Source organism: Leptidea sinapis, chromosome 3, assembly GCF_905404315.1.
Source record: "Leptidea sinapis chromosome 3, ilLepSina1.1, whole genome shotgun sequence".
NCBI lineage: Eukaryota > Metazoa > Arthropoda > Insecta > Lepidoptera > Pieridae > Leptidea > Leptidea sinapis.
The window spans coordinates 7,747,481-7,769,792 of NC_066267.1; the positions used below are offsets into that span (position 1 = coordinate 7,747,481).

At 33.8% G+C, this 22,312-nt stretch overlaps 2 protein-coding genes across 2 annotated transcripts; one reads left to right on the forward strand and one right to left on the reverse strand.

Moving 5' to 3' along the window:
• The first annotated feature begins 545 nt into the window (after positions 1-545).
• Positions 546-12,672, forward strand: LOC126979596 (ADP-ribosylation factor-binding protein GGA3). Its single transcript, XM_050828968.1, has 8 exons — positions 546-715; positions 790-1,088; positions 1,181-1,450; positions 4,640-4,850; positions 6,738-7,022; positions 7,437-7,560; positions 7,641-8,214; positions 9,617-12,672. The coding sequence occupies exons 1-8, from the start codon at positions 676-678 to the stop codon at positions 9,827-9,829; spliced, it is 2,016 nt and encodes a 671-aa protein (XP_050684925.1). The 5' UTR covers positions 546-675; the 3' UTR covers positions 9,830-12,672.
• A 1,811-nt stretch (positions 12,673-14,483) lies between these two features.
• Positions 14,484-21,158, reverse strand: LOC126978457 (target of rapamycin complex subunit lst8). Its single transcript, XM_050827267.1, has 7 exons — positions 20,798-21,158; positions 20,264-20,416; positions 19,713-19,774; positions 17,229-17,382; positions 16,406-16,596; positions 16,073-16,215; positions 14,484-14,760 (listed from the first exon to the last, which is right to left on the reverse strand). The coding sequence occupies exons 1-7, from the start codon at positions 20,936-20,938 to the stop codon at positions 14,645-14,647; spliced, it is 960 nt and encodes a 319-aa protein (XP_050683224.1). The 5' UTR covers positions 20,939-21,158; the 3' UTR covers positions 14,484-14,644.
• Positions 21,159-22,312: the final 1,154 nt, after the last annotated feature.

The window sequence follows — 22,312 nt, forward strand, 5'->3', positions numbered from 1 at the left end:
TAATAGAAATAGGAAAGGCTGAGCTATGTAGCATCTTTATAGGTATGTTTTTTCATGGACTATTCCATAGCCGACTATTAATATCAACAATTATAGTAGGCTATGGCTGTACGAGTCGCAAAAGGTTCATGGGAAATTCGTTCAGAATATTAAAGGACGTTTCACGTTATACTTTAGGTCATTTATAATGGATTTAATTCTGTAGAATGGTGTCCGAAACGTAAGTTGTACGGAGATATTGAACATTTAAAGTTTTTTTTTTTCAAAAAAGCACATACATATTTTGTAGTAAGGCTCTTTAATTATGATGTTTCTAATTAGAAAATAACAATAATTGAACCTAATGAGAGCTCGACAAAGCTTAGAAATCAGAATTTTCACTTACACTAGATTAACGTCCTTTAATATTCTATACGACTTTCCCTATAATCCTGTATATTGCCGTTAATAAATTTAAAAAAAAATCCTGTATATTCTTTGCTCTGTGGAGACTGGAGTCAAGTCAAGTTAGTCTGTGAGTCAAGTCAATGTTGTGACATAACTCAAAGTGCAACTTTCAACTTTTCAAGTACCTACCTACTTTTTAAAATTAAATTTATTTATTATTGATGTTTATAAAACAATGTTTTTCTATGAAAATAGCTATAATAGAAACGGAATAGGTAAAATATATTAATGATGAATGTTACATTTACAAGCCTTGAGGCATTAATACGTAAGTTTATCAAAATATCTATATTGCCTTCGTTTTAAAGTACAGGATAAAATTCCTCTTAAATATGTTCACAGTAAAAGCTACCAATGAATGTCTCGCTCAACCTGATCCTGCGGCGATAGAAGCTTTTTATACAATAATGCTTGACTCGACAGACGGGCCTCAGCTTGCAGCTCAGGCTCTGGCAACCCGCATTCATGCTCCGAACTCTCGTGAAGCTCTTCTGGCACTATCAATGATAGACCGGTGCATGCGTAAAGGAGATGCCAATTTTCACGCGGAAATCGGAAAATTTCGTTTTCTCAATGAAATGATAAAACTAGTGTCACCTAAATATTTAGCTGACCGTACAACTCCTGAAATAAGAACTAGAGTAAGTGAACCATTTTCTACTTGTTTTAAGTAATAGGTAAATCTTTTATATATAATTAATAATAAATGTTTTGGTTTATCTTTCATTTGTAGGTTTTACAACTACTCCATGCATGGTCAATTGAATATCCAAAAGAGAGTAAAATTAAGGTAGCCTATGACATGCTGAAAAATCAGGGTGTTATTAAGGAAACTCCTCCTCCTTTGCCACCAGAAAAAGTTTCTATATCTTCAAGACCAAGAATCAAAAGTGCTATATTTGAAGATGAGAAAAAATCCAAACTGCTACAGAAATTGTTACAAAGCAAAAAACCTGAAGATCTCCAACATGCCAATAGATTAATCAAGACTATGGTAAAAGAGGTATGTGGAGGAGTGTTACAAAAATTGTATTAAAGTATTTGTATTTATTTAAAATATTATAAATGTTGATCTTTAGTGTTATTTACGATAAGTTTCACAAAATTACTGCAGCATGTGTTATACCTGTACACGAGGCATCTTCACAATCCATTGGTTTGCCAAACATTGGGACATCAGTGAGACTTATTTATTTTATGTATTTTATATTATTTATTTTATGCATTTATATGTCTGTTTGTTTTTACTTAATGAATTGACTTTGCTTACTGTACTGTAAATTTTTTTCCAATTTAAAAGTTGCCAAGATGATGCTGATAGCTGTACTGTGATTAACCACAATGTTTAGTATTATTTAAAGATGTCTGTTTATTCATCGCTTATAACTTATCTTTTATGAATAGTTACTGAGAAAAGAATTTAATGGAAAAAAGCATGACAAAACTCCTGACTTGTCTATGCCCAACATTATTTTATATTTATTTCAATCTCTTACTATTTATTCACAAATCATATTCTATTCTGTATAGCCTATATATTCTATTGACAACCTGTATAGCCGAGTGGTTAGCGATCCTACCTACTCCCCGGTCCCGGGTTCGAATCCCGGTAGGTGCAAGCATTTATATGATGAATATGGATGTTTGTTTCAGAGTCATGGATGTTTAAATGTATTTATGTATGTTTATATGAATTTATGTATGTTTAAGTAAGTATATTGTATTAAATATATCATTGTCTTGTAACCCATAACACAGGCTATATAATATGCTTAACTTGGGGCAAGATAATGTCTGTAAAAAGTGTGTCAATATTATTATTATATTATTATTCTTTATGCTTATTAAATTCAACAATTACCTGGATGTGTGGCATTCACCCTCAGTGCAATGTCAAGAAACTTTTTTCTATTTACAACCACTCCACTGTCAAATAAACATCCTTGCATGGTAATTTAAGGTTGTGAATCAAATCAAAACTCATTATAAGTATAATAAAATGTAAATAATCACATATTAAAAGGAGTAAATCCGGCCCCACATGGAGTACTATTCTCACTTATGGTTGAGTGCTCGCTAGTACGAGCTTCTTCTATTTCTTTAATAGGGCTACTGGTTTTACGAAGGTCCATAGGAGGTTGTCATACCACTTTCCATCACATGAGTTTATTGCCCATTTGCCACCATCTTGTAAAAAAATAATCTAGGTACACTATATTATATCAAACCACACATGCTATAAATAATACCTTTATTATAATATAATGCTCTCAACATTATTTCTAACTAGTTTTCCGCAAATAATCTTTTGTTGAATGCAGGAAAAACTAAATGTATTAAATTTACTGAACAAATTATTAAACTAAATAATGTAACGCTAGACTTATTTTCTGATATAGTGTTCCTAGGATGCTACGCTAGATTCTAAATTGCAATGCACCCATATTGAGATATTAACATCTAAATTAAGTTCAGCTACCTACGCTGTTTGGAAAATAAGGCAACTATCGGATACAAATGGCTAGATTGGTATATTTTATGAATTTCCACAGCATTATGTCTTACATTATTCTGCTCAGGGTACATCGGCCGATATTGATAGCATTTTCATTGTACAGGAGAGAGCAGTTTCTGCTATATATGTAAGCCGAGACACATTACGAAATCTGTTTAAAGAAATAAATATACTTACAGTGCCATCAGAATATATCTATCAAAATATTACATATACTAGGAAAAGACTAGACATAAACATAAAATTGCCACACCCAGTTTTAGAACCAATGAGACAAAAAGTCATTTTTGGGAAATTCTGTTAGATTCTAATGAATGATTTTTTAGCGTAGTTTTTTTAAAAATCAAATAAAACACTCAATTTGCATCATATATTCAAAATTTCTATTGAAATGGATAAATTGGCCTTTGCCATTTACGTTTTAATGATAACTTCATGTAAATGTTGTCCTCGGCTCCGTTTCAAATGGTCCATTGGGAAGGTCAAATATTGAATCACTTTGTCGAGTATTTCGGCCTGTATTCCACGAATTACACGTGTTATGTTATCCTGCAAGGCTTCAATCGTGTTCGGCTTGTCCACATAGACTAACGACTTTACATAACCGCACAAGTAATAATCAAGAGACATGAATCGCATGATCTTGGCGGCCAACTCACAGGGCCATTTCGAGATATAAGCTGCTCACCAAATTCATCCTTCAACATGTCTATAGTTTCACGAGCTGTGTGGCATGTGGCACCATCAAGATGAAACCACATGTCAACCAAGTTCAACTCAGCCAACTGGGGCAAAAAAAGTCGCGTATCATGGCTCGATATCATTCGCCGTTGACCGTAATATTCCTTCCACGGCCGTTGTTGAAGAAAAATGGACCAATGATGCTACTAGCCCATAAACCACATGAAACTGTCGTTTTTTCGGGATGCATCGGTAATACTTGTATGGCATGTGGCTGTTCATCACTCCAGATGCGACTGTTTTGCTTATTTACGTATCCGTTGAGCCAGAAATGAGCCTCATCGCTGAACACGATTTTTCGATAAAACAGTGGATTTTCATGGAGCTGTTCTAAGGGCCAAAAAAATATTAATTTTCTATACTTGTTTATATTAACCTTAAATACTGAGTGTTTATACTATCTTAACTATTTGTTAAAACTTTATTTATTTTTCCATACGCCAAAGAAGTATAACGTCTAACGTAAGACGCTTTAGCACACTTGCTTTTCTAAACATTTCATGACTATTTACAAATGTTTTTATAAGTTTACGTAAATAATTTAATTTTTAAAATTAGAGAATTAAACAGTTAATATTATAATTTTACTAGCTGACCCAGCAAACGTTGTATTGCCGATATTAAAATCGCGATACAAAAGTAACTGTTGATCGTAGATGGGTGAAAATTTGAAGTTGTGTGTATTTTTTATGCTGATTCATAATCAAAACTCAAATTTAAAAAAAAATAAAAAATAAAATCGTGTGGATCACACTTAACATTTAGGGGGATGAAAAATAGATGTTGTCCGATTCTCAGACCTACCCAATATGCACTCAAAATTTCATGAGAATCGGTCAAGCCGTTTCGGAGGAGTTCAAAGTTTAACACCATGACACGAGAATTTTGTATATTAGATTATAATGAAGTTTAAATGTTATGTTTAAAACGTTACAGGAAGAAAGACGCAATGAAGCAAATAGCCGCAGAGCACAAGAGGTAAGTGCGGCCTTAGACAGCGCTGGTCTGCTGCGGGACATGTTAGAGCATTCCTCGGAAGCTTCAGCTGATGAAGAGCAGTTGATACATGAGCTACATACAAGTTGTGCAAGACTGAGACCAATACTGCAACATCTAGCTGCTGCTGACTCACAGGCCGAGAATTTGAGTAAGTACTTGTACAAGCATTAACAAATGTTTTTTTTTTAATAAACAGTTGATTATTATGTTTTGCGATCGTTATTTCGTATATAAACATTTTAGTAGTGCGTATTTCTGCCGTTAATAACACAATCGCAACGTTTCGGCTTACTTAAGGTGAAGAGTAAGCCGATAACACGCAAACATGTTGTTTTTAGACAAGTTTTGTGGTGAAAGTATAGCATTTCGAGCTATAAACACTACTTAGTCCTGTTACACATATCCTTAAGTCTTATTTGTAGGTTGCTAATGTTTGCTGTTGGTTATAGTTAACACTGCCGATCCTTTTTGAACTACCACATTTCTTTGAAGTTAAACAAGTTTTTTAGCATGGAGTGACGCATTTTTTTGGTATTTCTCTCAGAAAAGTTATTCTTATAGCTTGTACTTTTTTGTGTAGGTTAATTTATTCAGATTAGTAGTGAATAACGAGGATTGTAAGCATATAAACTGATTTCCACGCAAGAATTTTGAAAATATTGATAGATGGCGGGCCGGCAGCCGTGAACTCATATCGCTCAAGGGCGCTGGCATTTAGTGTCGCCTTAACCAACATAACCTTCTTACGCCTACTACTCGGTTAAGTCGAGTAAGTGTCTTTTATTGGGCGATGTATAAGCTTTTACTACATGATCACGGGAAAAGTGCAGTCTATTTAATTATAAATTATTGTACCATATATTGTAACTAGATTTAAAAAAAGCCCGCTGAGTTTCTTGCGCCCGTTCTTCTCAGATCTGAGGCATACTGTTTCGAATGGGTGGTAGTTTTTGACGTTCAATAAGTGATTTTAATCCTATTTTGAATAAAAATATTTGAATGTAATATGAGTTCATCCAAATCACGTCGCAGAATGGTCGCGCAAAGTCAGGTGAATAAATAGCAGTGTGTGGACTATGGAAGTGCATTATCATGAATTACAACATCGGGAGCCCTAATACCAAAATACGAAGTTTCGGTTGACGGATCATACATTTTCCTATTACGAAAGTGTTTCGGATCCGAACATCGATACGAAGTTCGCGATTAGACATTTTGTCTTGCGTTTACCTTATCCCTAAATTCACTTGACATTTACATTTTCGTTGTTTGACATTATTATGATCGTAACTACAACTTCACTTTTTATGGTTATGTGTATGGTTCCAAAACTACACCCGCCCGCACTGTTCGGATCCAAAGTACTTTGGTAATAGGATTGAATTTGAAGTTCGTCGTTCTTTCGTTTCGGACCGAAACTTAAGGCATAAAAGGCATTTATTTTCTCAAAAATGATTCATTTAGAATTATTTTTGATGTCATTTCTAAGAACTACTAGATACTACTACCGCTTCGGAAACAAATGGCGCTCCGAGAGAGAAGAAGCGGCGCAAGAAACTCTCGTTTGGTAATAGACCTCGAAATCCAATCTTTCCAGAGTGAAGTTGTACATAATTCAGTCATAATTTTATAAAGTGGTGGAACAATATTGATTTATTGTTGCTCTTCTTAAGCATAGACCCACTAGCATGATTTTAATCGTTTTTGGCATCGACATTCGTCAGAAAAATACAATATGCCACACTCTCCAATTTCTATCTTCACTATTATAAACGCTGTGTCAATGTTGGGTTCAATAAGTGTTCCATTTAGCGGCCTTTTGGGTATATACTTAATCCAACTGCAACAATTTCACGTGGTTTGATCGCTTATTATATCCGTGATAAGTTATTAACCTTCATAGCTAACATCATCCAGGCCTTGTACGATCTTTACACAAGCAGGACCGAGCAGAAAGCAACCATAAAAAATTTTACCACTTTAATTACACAATACGACCTATTATTATTAAATTGAATAACCTTTTTTGTTTTAGGTGACATCTTAAATGCCAGCGATGTATTAGACGAAGTATTTGAAAAATACAATAGTTTTGTAATTGAAAGAAAAAAAAGTAAAAATAAAAAAAATTGTGTCACTCAACCGAGTAGCGATAGTTTGCTAGACTTTGCTGGAGCAGTTGTCAATGATCAAGATCAAAATACAAGTAATGGAACAAAGGATGTTGTGGCCATCGATGAACTCGGGGATATATTCTCAAACGATAACAGCCTCCGGAGTGATGTAGAGCTGTTGAAGCCAGTCAATTTGTTCAGTCATGGTATGGGGCTGTTTGATTTTATTATTTTTTAGCCTTTAGATGGCATGTATGTAAGATTTGAATGGACTAATTTAAATAATCACTTATTATATTGTTATTTTATTTATTGAGGTCAATAAACAGTGATCCGTTAGAACCTACTAGCTACCAACAACATTAATAGGTGATTCTAAATTTACCTTAAGCACAGCCAATTGCTGATTACATTTAAGCTAAACTTGAGAAATTTAATCTACATTCACTAAATATTTTATGATTTTAAAAGTTAATTTTTATAATATTTAATTTAAAAAGTACATTAAAGAATAAAAATATATAATAAAGGTTACTTTTAAATACTTATATAAGATTAATGGCAATGATTAAATAATGTGGTTGTTTTATTCGCATATATTTTATTTGCATTATTTTCAGATGATGTCAATTTGATTGGTGTTAAACCTAAAGCAGAGGGTTGGAATGAGTTGGATTCTCTTGGAGAAGAACTCTTAAAGAAATCATTGCCTAAAAATATAAAAAGAATTGATAATTTTAGCAAGTGAGTTGTATTCGAAAATGCTATTAAAAGTAAAATATTTTATATATGGCTCCTTATACATATATATATTTTTTTTCCAGTAAACATGCCAAAAAGATACCAATGAATGCTTTAGAAAAATCATCTGTTGTAAATCAAGAAATGAAAGCTTGTAATAATCATGCACTACTGGATTTAGACTTTTTTACAAAAAAGGAAAACAGCAAACAATTAGTCCCACAAACTTCCTCTACCACTGCTCCCATTGATGACATAATGGTTGACATTACAGATACAAACACATCCAGTGTTTTAAACGATCAGCTGAATGCAAATGATCCTTTAGATAAAATATTAGATTTAGGTTTACCATTACAAAACATAGATACAAATAGCATTCCAAATAAAGAGATTAAAGTAATGAGTGATAATGTTAGTTCTGTGAAAGTTAAAAATGAAATGAAACCATTGACAGATATAAATGTCACATTAGATAGTGTTCATCCAAGCAAAGTGTCTCCGTTAGTCGCGTTTGAAGAAGAGGAAGGAGTAACAGTTGTCTTACATTTCTGTAAGGATAAACCAAGGACGGATGTAAATGTACTGGTGGTATCTACCACCAGTAAACGGACGTCGGCAATTGAGGATTATAAATTCCATGCTGTTGTACCTAAGGTAAAATATGAGTTAGTTATACAAAAAATATATTTTTCTATTATACATATAAGTACTTGTAGACTGAAATAAATGATCTAAAAGATCCTCAAATATGTATCGAAACACAGCTAAACAGAATTTAATTTCTTTTACTAATTTATATCTTTCTTTTTTATGGAATAGGAGGACAAACGAGCGTACGGTTCACCTGGTGTTAAGTGATCACCGCCGCCCACATTCTCTTGCAACACCAGAGGAATCACAAGAGCGTTGCCGGCCTTTAAGGAAGGTGTACGCGTTTTTTTTGAAGGTACCCATGTCGTATGGTCCCGGAAACCGGAAACATCGCACAAAGAAGCTCATTCCACAGTGTTGTAGTACGTGGAAGAAAGCTTCTTGAAAACCGCACTGTGGAGGACCGCAACACATCCAGATGGTGGGGATGATATCCTAACTTGTGGCGTGTCGTGCGAAGGTGGAATTCGGCTCAGACGATTATTCATTCATTGATATATATATGTAATAAATAGCAACAAATACATTGTCACATCGATTGTGATATGTTTTAGCAGTAGACAAAGTTTCACCAAATACTATGCCAGTATAGTATAAATGTTGGTGTCTGCCTTAAATTAAAATGCCTTAGCATTTTGACAACTTGTATAGCCGAGTGGCTAGCGATCCTACCTACTAAGCTAGAGGTCCCGGGTTCGAATCCCGGTAGGTGCAATCATTTATATGATTATAGATATTTGTTTCCGAGTCATGGATGTTTAAATGTATTTTTGTATGTTTATATGAATATATGTATGTTTAAGTAAGTATATTGTATTAAATACATCATTATCTTGTAACCCATAACACAGGCTATATATTGCTTAACTTGGGGCAAGATAATTTGTGTAAAGAGTGTGTCAATATGATTATTATATATCTCCTGCCGTTGCCTAACCATTGTTTTCATTACCCTATACCGTGTACACGACCAGGCAGCCCGATAATACGTGACTAATTTTGATTTGTCGATGTGTGCGTTAGTTTTTAAATGTAGCTCACGCTAAGCGTGGCTTACTATTTACGGCTTAATGTCAATCAAAACCGAATACAATAACAAAAGATTCGCTTAACTTTTAAAGGATGCTTTTCTTTGATCTATACTGCATCTATGCAAAAAACATTAATACTCATACATATATAGTGTGTATGTACTCTCATAAATATAATCCGCGCTGTTTGTGAGTGAGTCCACTTTACCAACCGATTTATAAATACAGTTGTGAATTGTACGAGCGCACACATTTACTGAAATTTGTCTAGAGTGAGATAATTTGATGACGTTGACTTTTTTCTCTCTATTTTTTTTTCTTTTGTCAAAGTAAGGTGTATATATGATACATGTTCTCTTCTGTATTTATTTCAGGGTTGCAAGGTTCGCCTTCTGACTGCATCGAGTACCTCGCTCCCCCCGTTTAACCCTTTCCTCCCTCCACCAGCTCTCACTCAGGTGATGTTGATAGCCAGGCCACCGGCCATCAAGCAGATCAACCTCAAGTTTGTCATCACCTACACCTGCGATGACGACGTTTGCTCGGAAATGGGTGAAGTTACACAGCTACCCCTTGATGATGTGTAGATGGTTGTACTTATATAATATTGCTTTGATTAATATTACCGAGCATGTTCCAGTTAGATGGCCAGTACGCATATTACGTCTTCTTTAAATCTCAGAGTGACGAACACATATCTGTGTGACAAGGTGTACGTGGTTTACTACACCTTTGTTCGTACTTTATTGCGTTTCGACTCAGATCATATTGTCTAACATCTGATATAGTTTAACATAAGGCCAACTGCTTGATACGCACTTATAGTCAAAAAATTATACAACCTTTCATTATCATTCATTTTGAAATCCAGTATAAGTCATTTTTCCATTGTATGTGGTGGTAAGTTGCCGCAATAAGACGCCCAAATTGGTCCTATTTTGAGTGCAGGATTAGCTGGTTATACCTTCCAGAATTTCAGAATCTACCTGGAATGTCCGTAGACTCTTTGGAGAGACCTCGTTATCCCATGGATTTGTGCTGTTGGTAGGGTACCCCTGTAGGTATATTCCAGAATTACGTGAGCAACTATTTCATCTTCGACCAGACAACCTATGCATTCATAGCTGCCCGTTACGCCGATTGTGAAAAGGTGTTTAATTCAGTATATTATAACTCGAATATAGAATTTGTTAAACGAATCGACGTGTCACTCCGGTGGATTATGAGTTAAGTAGATATAGTTTATAATTTACTAAGAAGTTCCTTCAAGAAAATGATTTCTTGAAAATGCCTTTGATAGGTATGTAGGTACTTAAATTTTAAATCAATATTTATTTATAGCATATGTATACCAAGCAGGATCTTTTTAGATCATTACGTAATATTGTTAAGAAGTATTCACGTTTTAAGAATAGTAAATACAGCTTTATTAATTTTATACAAACATTGACACACCAAAAGAAAGAACTAGACTCCCAATTACCTATTAAATGGTCGTCAAAGAATGTAGGAGCGGCGTTGTATATACGTAAAAATTAACTTATACAAATAAGATTATTAATTCAATTTAACACCTTATTTCGTGGCAGTAATGTTCAAAGTCTATGCTCTATCTAGGTATAAGCTCATAAGAAGCTCTGACGCGAACACGAGGCAAGAACAAAACGTCAAGTTAAATACACAATATTGTTAATTTAATGGTTCTTACCTGAAATACGAATGTGCATCCTTTTTATGTTTGGATATTTTTTCACTTAACACTGTCATAGCGAGGCGTGGTATTCAAAGCGCGGTCAAAACACAACTGAACAAAAACTCTGCCTAATAGACGCGTAGGCAGAGTTTTGTTTCAAACAATTTTTGAGTCTAGTTGTTTATTGTACATCAATGTATACAAGTAATATAAATCTTATATTGGAATAAAACAAATAAGTTTATCGACATGGCATAACTTAATACATAATATATCGACGTAGTTCAGAATAGAGGTAGCGACAACGTGAATTAAAGTTGAAAACTTAGTTCCATATAGAACCACAGCATAGTGGAATGGAAATTTATGATAGAAACAAAAGATGTTGTTGTTAAGTATGAAATAAATGAAAAACTGTTATGACCTCACTCTATAGATACAAACTATTACATACCAAGTAACATCTTTTTGTGGCGAATTGAAAGACCATGGAGAGTGTATTTTAAATAAAATAAGTACGGAATAATAGTATCATCACATGAATTACAACTGACATCATCGACATTGCTAGTAGAAATTGATATCAGTTGGCACTCACATAGCTAGAAAGGATTAATATAGCCGTGCGTGCGTGTTTCACTACTGTTAAACAGTTGTATCCTATGTAGAAACACATATGTTGTGTTTTCGCAATTAATGTATTAACTAGTTTCGATTAACCTGTCCGGGCTTCAATCTTATACCTATGTGGAGACTGCCTGATTCAGTTTTCAATATGACATGTGTCAATTTATTCAAAAGCCCTTGCACAATGCTAGGGAATTAAAAATTGTAGTTGTGAAAGTATTTTAAAGTCAACCTTTTCGCTTTTCGTCCGTTAAGGTTTGGTTTAGACTAAGGTCCGTGATACTATCTGGAAGTGGAGAGATTAGAAGTTGCGATGAAAATATGTGGCGAGGAAATTCGTTCTTAGAAAATTGTCTAACGTATTCATTTAATAATAATAATAAATCTTACTTTTACGTTTGAGCTAGTATTTATATTTGATCGAAGTGTCCAGCGTCATTAGTTATAAGTAATTATGGTCAGCGGAGAGAACAATCTCAAGGTATCATACAAAATAAGCTACTTATTCAGTAGCAAAATATAACGCGTAACAACTATAAAGTAAAGAATAAAAATGAAGTTACTATCAACAAAATTGATTCGTGACCTACCTTAATGTCATATTCCTACAGTCATAATAAACAAGTAGGTCGAAATTAGCTTGAACATACATTTCCTGAGTATCTGTTATCATTTTATTAGACACTGACAGTATAACAATTGTCATTCAATCTTTCTTGTGCAAATAACTTGTTTTTAAACTAAAGGAAAACTAAAAGGATTATCAGCAAAATGGGTCATGAATAAATTTTGTCGATGGTAGGTACTTACTATACCTGATTTTAAAATTTTGACTTTATCTTTTATCTATACAAATTTTATTTTAGTTAATCTAGTCGGAAACTTTGCAATTATTTGACATTCCATGTGATGAATAAGGAAAGTGGAAATATATTAATGTTGACACAATATTAGATTCTAACGATTATAGTATGTTGTGAAATAAAAACGGATGCATTTATTTTTGAATATATCTAATATGTTGCAGATTATTGTAGTTATAATAATTATTATTGTGATTTAGCCTACTATATGTAAACATATAATATATAATTACATAATGCTTGATGGTTTAGCTGGTTTTATTTATAGCCCGACTAGCTGTTGTCATATCCAGTTTTTCCCTTTTTAAGGGAAAAGATTTTTTACCACAATTTCAAAGGAATTCAAGAATACATAATAGGTATCTGGTGACCCCACTAGCATTTTGATGTACGCATATGATGGAGTGTGTTTTTGTGTATGATTGTATGATATGAGTATGTGTATGATATGAGCTTAGTCTGCAATACGATTTTCCCCGCACAGCTTTGGTGGAAACACAGCTAGACATCCTCGCACATCTCTGGTGGAAACGCTGCCTAAAACAATTAAGTATATGCAGCGGGTGAGTTTTAACTGAGCGTTATCCAAAATTTTTGTGAAGTTTAGATCACAAACCAACGCCGGAATAGAGAAAGTGAATCTTATTTTGGATAAATAGTCAATGATGATATTAAAATGGAGCAGATATTAGCACACGCGTCGCGTAACTCGAAATCGCCCAAAGTAATATTGGGACGCATTTTATGTTATTTATTACACAAAACGCCTATAGCTACTTGCGCCGTACACCTACTATAGTATTAGGAGCGGTATGTCCACCAAAGCGGAGAGGAGAGGAGATGTGTTTTGATAACCAATCAAATTTCATTATTTCGGCATTTCTCCGCTTAGCTTCGGTGGAAATGGATGAAGAGAGGAGAGGAGATGTATTTTGATGACCAACCAAATTTCATCATTTCGACATCTCTCCGCTTAGCTTCGGTGGAAATGAATCAAGAGAGGAGAGGAGATGTCTCATTTAGTGCCGCGTCGAGCGATCAAACACCGCGGCGGAGGGGAGATGCGTGTAGGATCTCATCTCGTCGAACCGGGCCGGGCCGTGCGAAGACAGTGAGTGTTCACATTGTTCTGATGTTTCAGTGTGCGTTTTAACTATTTATTTGTTTTTGTAAATAACATCTACTTATGCACATCAGAATTAAGAGATAGGTAGGTACCATACTCCGAAAAATCGACCAGTGCCATTTGGCACTAGATCTTTCATATATACCAAAATCGGAAGTGCCGTTTGGCACACTACCATGGCTTTATAGTTTAGTACTTTTTTTCTTTAAAGTTTATACAGCGTGGAGACGCTATAATGAGGACATTAAATGAACACACGGGTAGAGCTATCTTATCTTAATCATAAAAGATAATTGAAATTTACGAAACACACACAAAATTTTAATCACCCTTACGTGGTCGCATAAAACGGCACCAAGCAATTGTCAAAGCGGTACTAAGCGGCTACTAGATTACTTACAGGTTGTTCCGAAATGATTATGGAAAATTGATTTTTTTAGGTAAATTACTATGTATATTATATTTATGAATATTTTTACTACTACAGATGAGGCAGATCGGTATGTATCAACCTGCGAACTGGTTGATACTTGATTCGGTATTACCAACTAGAGACAGGATCGATTTCTCCAAATAAACGCCAGTAGACAACGCAATGTCACAAGCGAAGTAACTAATACAAAGGCTTACCGAAGGAGGTTGCATGAAGTAGGTCGTCATGCTCAAAACAGCTAAGAGTTCTAGCTTTGCAACGTCGTAATCGCGGTCGGCGGCTTTCGTGGGCCCGGTATCATTTGTCGTGGAATGTACAATGGTCATTGGTACTGTTTATATTGATTTATATATAATCAATATTCTTAGCCAGTACTTTAACCCGAAGATTTGGAGCAGACCTTGCAAAATAACAGACAAAAGTGACACATTCACTTCACCTTGTAAAAGTGTGACTAATATGACTGTAGTACAATATTATTGAGAAGTAAACCCATAAAACCTTATCAAATATTTATTCTTAATTATGTCTACTTGGTATATAGGTACATATTTTACAATAATTATTATTAAATGCAAAAGGAACACAAGTTCTTATCATACTGACATTCACGCTTTAGTTTCTATATGTTTACAACAAAGACAAGATTGGAGCAAACAGTCAAACAGCTTGATCTCTGAAAGCCAGGGCGGTGATCGGTTTCTGATGTCCGCAGTATTCCCGTTCCAGGGTCCCCTTCTCCAAGTTCCACAGGCGCGCGTAACTGTCTGAAGACCCTGCGAAGCGATACAAAACATAAGAACATTTCTCTCACATAAAGAGAGATTAAAGTGATTGCATTTTTGAGAGCTAACTTAGGGATAGGGAATATACCTAGGATGTATTTTTTCCGACTAACCCGAGTATCACACATTTCAAAATAGGATATGATATCAATTATATTATAAAAAGATAGGCATTAATAATTTTCTTAAAATTGATTCCTTTAGAATTCTTTTTTATGTCATTTCTAACACTACCATCGCTACGGAAACAAATGGCGCTCTGAGAGAGAAGAAGCGGAGCAAGAAACTCTCCCAGCATTCTTTTTTTGCGCTCTTATTAATATTATTAATAAAATATACAAAATTGTACTGTCATTGTTATTGCTATAAAATAATCATAATCTAGTCCCAGGCTGTCGGATCACTTAGATATTCAGCTGTGGAGTAGTAAGATTTACGACAGAGCCATTTGTTAATAAAACATTTAAATTTATTTATAGATAAAGCCTAAACAGTGGCTGGGACTTTATTATAAAAGTGTTTACATTTACCCGTATAGATATTATCTTATATCTTTAAAAATATAATATAATCTGAATCTCGGAAACGGCTCCAACGATTTTCATAAAATTAAGTATGCAGGGGATTTCGGGGGTGATAAATCGATCTAGCTAGGTTTCAATTTTAAAAAAAATGGTTTTATCCATGTTTGAATGAGAAACAGCTACAATAACATTAGAATACAAAGGTAAATTTCGCCACTATATACAAGACTATTATAGCTCAGATGGGACATTGGGTGATCCGGGAAGCAGAAGACCCCGGTTCGAATCCAGGTGACCTATTAGTTTTTTTTTGTGCAAGTTTTGTACATTCTTAAAAATCCGAGCAAGGCTCGGTCGTCCGGATAGTGTATCTTATAAGGCGTACTAGAATTAGTTACAAGCAATCCCTTATTTCTTGTCTTATTGATATCACAGCAAAATGATAGAAGGACATATCATTCTGGTTGGTGGCTATAGCTCATCTGTGTATAAATAAGTGTTTGTTTCAAGTAAATCAATCCAGTACATAATTTGGGGCTACGAATTCTTTTTTTTTTCTACATTAATTAAATATTACAAACGCCATTATTACACCTTGTGTGTGTAGTGTAGTGACGTCACACAAATACGGGACATTTAATAGTTATGAAATTAATGTAAATTATATGTTGAATTGCGTTGTTTTTAAAAGATCTTGGTTTTATGTACAAATCAAATTTTTATGTAGAATATTTGATGTAAAAAAAAATCTACAGAAAAAGATGTGTCCGCCGACGTACCTGTGAACAGATATCGCGAGTCGAGTGTAAATGCGGCGTCCCACACCCACCGCTGGGCATCATGTCTCAGCTCCCTCATCAGGGTCCAGTCCTTAGTGCGCCACACCTTCGCCGAGCAGTCACCTGACGTCGTCACCAACATTCTACACAAATAACATTTCTATAATAAATCTCCAAACTTCATAATAATTGTGAGTCTTAAATATTAATAAAAACTATAACTGTATCTGAATAGGATTTGCAAAATATTTTTGACATGCCATGTAATATTTTTGTTGTAATTTTAATTGAAATTACATATTTGGGTGTATTTAATAAAAGTAAACGACTTACGTTGAATCTAAACTAAATTTACATCTCAGTGCATATTTCTTATGTGCCTGCAAATGTTTTCTGGGTACAGGCCGTGGAGGAGACCCACCCAGTGACCAAATGTAACAATTTCCTTTGTTATTAACGGCAGCCATCAACTTTCCTTCAGGATCTATAGCTATGTCTTGAATAGATGCCTCAGCTTCTGGTATCTTGTATAGAAAAAAAAGTGTATAAGTTAGTTATTATTCATTCTTTCTAGCAACTGCTGCTTATAAAATTATATTTATCTATGAAGTTTTCCCAAAGTTCTATTTATTTAAATAATGAATCTTGTGTCTGTTTATTTTATTGTTCACATCAAATCACACTGTACTGTTTTCATTGGCAGTAATGTTTGCTAACCTAAAGTAACCCAGTAGCCGTAAACAAGACTTGAAAATGAAATAAATTTGGACTCTCTCATTTTGGTCATACAACCTGGATGAAGTTGGAGGAAGACTGTAGTCAAAAAATAACATGATTTAAAAAAATATTACTACATACAATATATTTTTTTAAAAATGGCAACCAGAGGGCTCGCAGCTATAGAACTTAATTTACCATGTTCCTGATATTCTTCCCTAGCTTTTCTCTCTAGTATTGACTCACTGAAGTAAGCTTTCTTATACTTGGTAGTACTAATACAAGATGTAAAGATATGTAGTACTTCGTACTCTTGATCCGGCCACATCAAGGATTGATATACATATTTATTGACAACACCTAGATATATAATTCTGCAGTCGCTGATAAAAAGAGGTAATTCAAAATGTCATTGTTACTTGTCAAAAAGGCCAATTACTAGTTGTTCATTGTGATCTGTCTTGAGATCCCATATGTGAATGATGCCACTCTGACCCCCCACCATAATCTGAGACTGGTCTGGATGCAAAGCCGCAGCATTTACAGGTGCTGGCACTTGGAATATCCTCTGGCATTGAAACTCACGTCCAGCCCTACAACAAATAAGAATATGAAAAAACATCCAAACATTGGTATCCTTAAAACTAGGAATACCCAGAAAACTGGGAAAACCTGTTTATCTTTTAATAAACAGTTGTTAATGTGAAACACAGGGTATACAGTTCATTTAATATTTACAGCCTGTAGGCTATAAGTCAAAGTCAAAATATTTTATTGACATTAAATCAAAAGACTACTTGTCAACGTCAATCATAAAAAATACAATTCAGATACATACATATTAATTACATAAAAGTTTAAACATATTTTCAAAACAATCCAAACCAGTGAAACAACACAAGGCTGAAACATATTATAATCCATAAAAAACAACTATAACTGTGTCATTAATATTTACTTTTGTATGTACTTGCCTTACATTAGGCAACGTAAATTTCAAACATTTTGTTTTAATTTTATTCAATAATAAATTATTCATATTGAACCAGTTTCATATTCCTAACAAAGCATTATTTACTTCTTCACACTGATCTTGCTGACAAGTGATTTTAAATAACACGGATGTATGTAAGGTAATATGTATACAGCATTATATAGGTAATCACGGGCTACTATCCGTAAATTGACGACAGCAGCGCGCCTATTTTGCGTGGCTGTATATTACGGTGCAAATCTACCTGTTTCTGCCAATACCACTACATAAAATTAAATACACAGACAATACCACACTTCTTTAGATCCATGAGAATCCATATTTCCATCAAAAGGCCCAAGACCACCTTATTCTCATCTATATATGGTTCCAAGAGTCACATATTATAACCAAGTGAGTTGACACAAAGACATTGGACTAAAAGGAAACAAACTCTGCAGCATGTACTGGCTCATCAGTTATAAGTAATAGTTGGTACACTAAAGCTCATATAAACATACAACATTCAACTACGGAGCACAGCTTATACAAATATTAAAGTACTTGAAAGTTTTCAAAATAAAATAATGAGAGGCATATTTAATATTCAACCACAGATTCATTAACTGTGAAGGAACAAATTGAGTTATTTAGGAGACTTGACCTACATATAAGCAAATTAGCTTCTAAACTGCAGGGAGAGGGTAGTCTAAGATTCTCTTGCCTTAAGAGAAATAGCATACCAGAAGGCAAAAGATTAAGTTTGCACACAGAGTTCATGTCTTTGCTGAGAATAAAATTTTTTATGAAAATCTACTAGCATATTAGATTATTGTTTAAAACAAACAGATTACCCTTGAACACAAAACTGTTTTCAATGTGGCAGACTGATAAAATGATTGCTTCTCTTAGAACCTACTGAAACAACATGTCTGTGTGGTGATGTCAACATATAATAATATACAGGATGTCCCAAAGTTATGGGACATGAAGGGAAACTACCTTAAATATCGAAGACGAGCTATTTTACTGAAAGAAGACTTTATGTAATTTTTAAAAGTAAGTAATTCTGCATTAAAAGATTTTCTAAAAATTACTTGCCTTGTCTGGGAATTGAACCGACTTAAATAAAAAAAAAACATCCCTACTCTTATGATGCCAATCGAAAGAATGGCCAAAAACTAATAACTCTTCTTAAGTAACATAGTATTTTAAAAGAAAGTAGTCAATTAAGTGGGTATTTTTTTGTGAAATGTGATCTCTCTTGTCTTAGGCAAATTGCCAATCTTTTAATGAGTCCGCTGCCTGTTGATTTTCTTATCATTTTATGGTAAATACTCGATTTGATATGGCACAATTCTGTTTCTAACTAGCCCACATTCTCGTATCGCCTTTTGTATAGCATATCTTTCACATATCCCCAAAAGAAGAAATCTAATGGTGTGAGGTCCGGGGATCTGGCCTGCCATCTAATCGGTCCATTTGTACCAAACCAAGTTAGAAAACATTCATTTGACATTGTACCTTTCTTTTAAAATACTATGTTACTTAAGAAGAGTTATTAGTTTTTGGCCATTTTTTTGATTGGCATCACAAAAGTAGGGGTGTTTTTTTTTAAATTTAAGTCGGTTCGATTCCCAGATGAGGCAAGTAATTTTTCAATAATCTTTGAATGCAGAATTACTAGCTTTTAAAAATAACATAAAGTCTTCTTTCAGTAAAATAGCCTATCTTCGGTACCTATTTAAGGTACTTTCCCTTCATGTCCCATAACTTTGGGACACCTGTATAGTTAAAGGATAATTTCAAATTATTTTCAAAATAATTAAAATAAATAAATTTTATTATTAATTTCAAGGTTGTTGTAGATTGACATAAATAATTAATTATAATGCTACTTGAAATGGATACAATATTATTATGATGGAATCTGTTTATTTTATAATTTACCTCAAATCCCAAATCCTGGCAGTGCAATCCTCTCCACCAGAATACATCCACTGACCATTTTCCTGAAAAATATAGATAAAAGTGATACAAATTTCATAACACATCAGCTGGACAAAATCACCATGTTTATTTTTACATCCAAGTGTTTTAACCTAATTAACTTCTGAGTATGGAATAAGAAAGGAATGAGAGAGAGGAATCTTCTTGTTCTTGGTGGCATTCTTCATTTCTGAAGGTAGAGTCTGTACTTCAAAGTTGGAGTTATGTTGGTCACTAAAGCCTTCCACTCCTTGGCTTTCCCTATTTGTAAGAGGTAGGCCAGTGAGTGTCTTGATCTAGTCCGAACAGTGGCTATGTGATTGTCCTTGTGGTCTTTTGTGCTCCACCTTGCCTATGAATATCAGTTTGTCTAAAATATTAGGAAAGGATTCTGCAATGTGGCCAAAATACCCCAAGATTTTTTGATAGTAGATTGTGGACAATCTAGTGCCAATGCAATGTTGCTCCAGGAGAGAGGAATAAGACAATATTATATTTAACTAAAAACAAACCTGAAATCCAACTCTTGATACATTTTTAGATACACCTTCATAGTTAATGACAGGGTCTGGATTAGCGCTGGCTAAATCATACATCCTGATATGTTGGTAACCACATGCTGCTACCATCTGCCCGCTGGGATTTATTTTTAAGTCATTCACTTGCTGAAATTTGTAGAAATATTGATATAGCAGGACAAGCTTGTGGTTAAGTTACTTGATGATAAGTGGCACCACCACCAATGCAACAACAAAATGAATATCAAGGGTTTTTGAAGAAGAACAACTATAGTTAATTTTACATTCTTACCCCCTTATTCATAATAGTCTGCTAACTTTAAGCATTGCTAATTCTGTCTGTCTTCTTCTATTGACCTAAGTCAGAATGAGAAAAAACACTCCTTAGTGGCTGTTTAAAGTTAGCGGACCATTATGAATAAGTGGGTAAATCTTTAGCTTTTGAATGTAATGTATTGTAGAGAATGGCATAATAGTGATCTAAATATGAATAAATATAAATATAAAAACAAAAGTGATGATAATTACAGAATCCGGATGTTGCATAGTTCGTAAGCATACACCACTATGTGCTTGCCACAATTTGATGGTGTGATCGTAACCCCCAGTGACTAGTGCAACATGTGCACCACCGGCACCTGTTGATGGTGCATCACCGGACATAGTCATCCTTTCGAAAATATCCTTTTCTTTTGAAATATTAATATAGGTAAATTAAGGCAAGAGCCTTCAGATTTCAAGGGTTTTTATACATTTAATGGGGTGAAAACATGACCAAGGACAGTGTTCAAACTTGTTTGAACTATTCGAACATAAACTATTATTACAATAGTTTACAAAAACAAAATGTAACTAATTCAGAAAAACAACGAGGTATATACTATGTAGGTACGAATGGAATTGTCAATTGTTTGTTTACTTCAAAGTTTTTTTTTTTCATTTTATTTATTTAGAGCATTGGTATCAAGTCTATCAGCCAAATCCAAAGTACAAGAATACCTAGATCATTTTTCAACTCGATTACAAAAATTTCTTTATGTAGGTTAGACTTTTGAGTATAATGCTTGGATTCTAAGGTACTTTTAATGGCTCTTTATCTATTCGATAGCGCTATTGGTTCGATATCCGACGAAAGTGTAAGTAAAGTACTCTGTAGGTTACACTTCCATTTTGATTCTTCAAAGTACAATTTACTATTACCAGATTGTTATTCAATGAATTATTCTCGAAATCGCTCTAAATATAATCTATTAAGTACCAACTAATGACAGTGTCTCAATTTTATTTTGAATAATAAATAAGTTGATGTGTATGTAATATTTGTAGGTAATTATAACCTACACACTATACAGAGACGTTGCCACCTTTCTCAAGTTTTATATATGTTAAATTTTGTTTAACTTTATTAAAAAAGGATTCTGTGGTTAAATGAAACCACGGTTAAAGTGATACTTTTTTTCACAATATAGACATTTAACTAAAAAACTTTGGAATAATATTCCATTAAGGGTATAAAAATCGCTTAATCAATCTTAATTTTATACTTGGAAAATTGGAATGATAATGGGAAATAATAAAAGTAAACTAAGACTCCAACTAATATTTTTAATGACTTCTGTGTCTTAAAATATTGATTGAATAGGATTAAAACGATGAAATTTGAATAATTTTGAGTACTTTCAATTCGTTTTCATGTATATATAGATATACAGTTTACATGGGGTGACTGATTCCCTATACTTTTCAATCAATATTTTTAATCAGGGAGAGTACGACATACATAATACTTAATAATTATTTAGATTATATACAAATATTAATAAATAACAACATTTACATTAAACACTGACAAAAACAAACAAAATAGCGTGGAACACGGGCACAAATGAGTAACAGTCTATATACTACACGGTCAGCTGCTGCGAACTATAGGCGCCGCCCGACCGTCACGCGACATGCAATAGATAGACGAAAAAGTTTGAGACGATTGTAATAAAAGTTTCACTTTAATAATAGTTAAAAAAAATATACTTATAGTTTTAC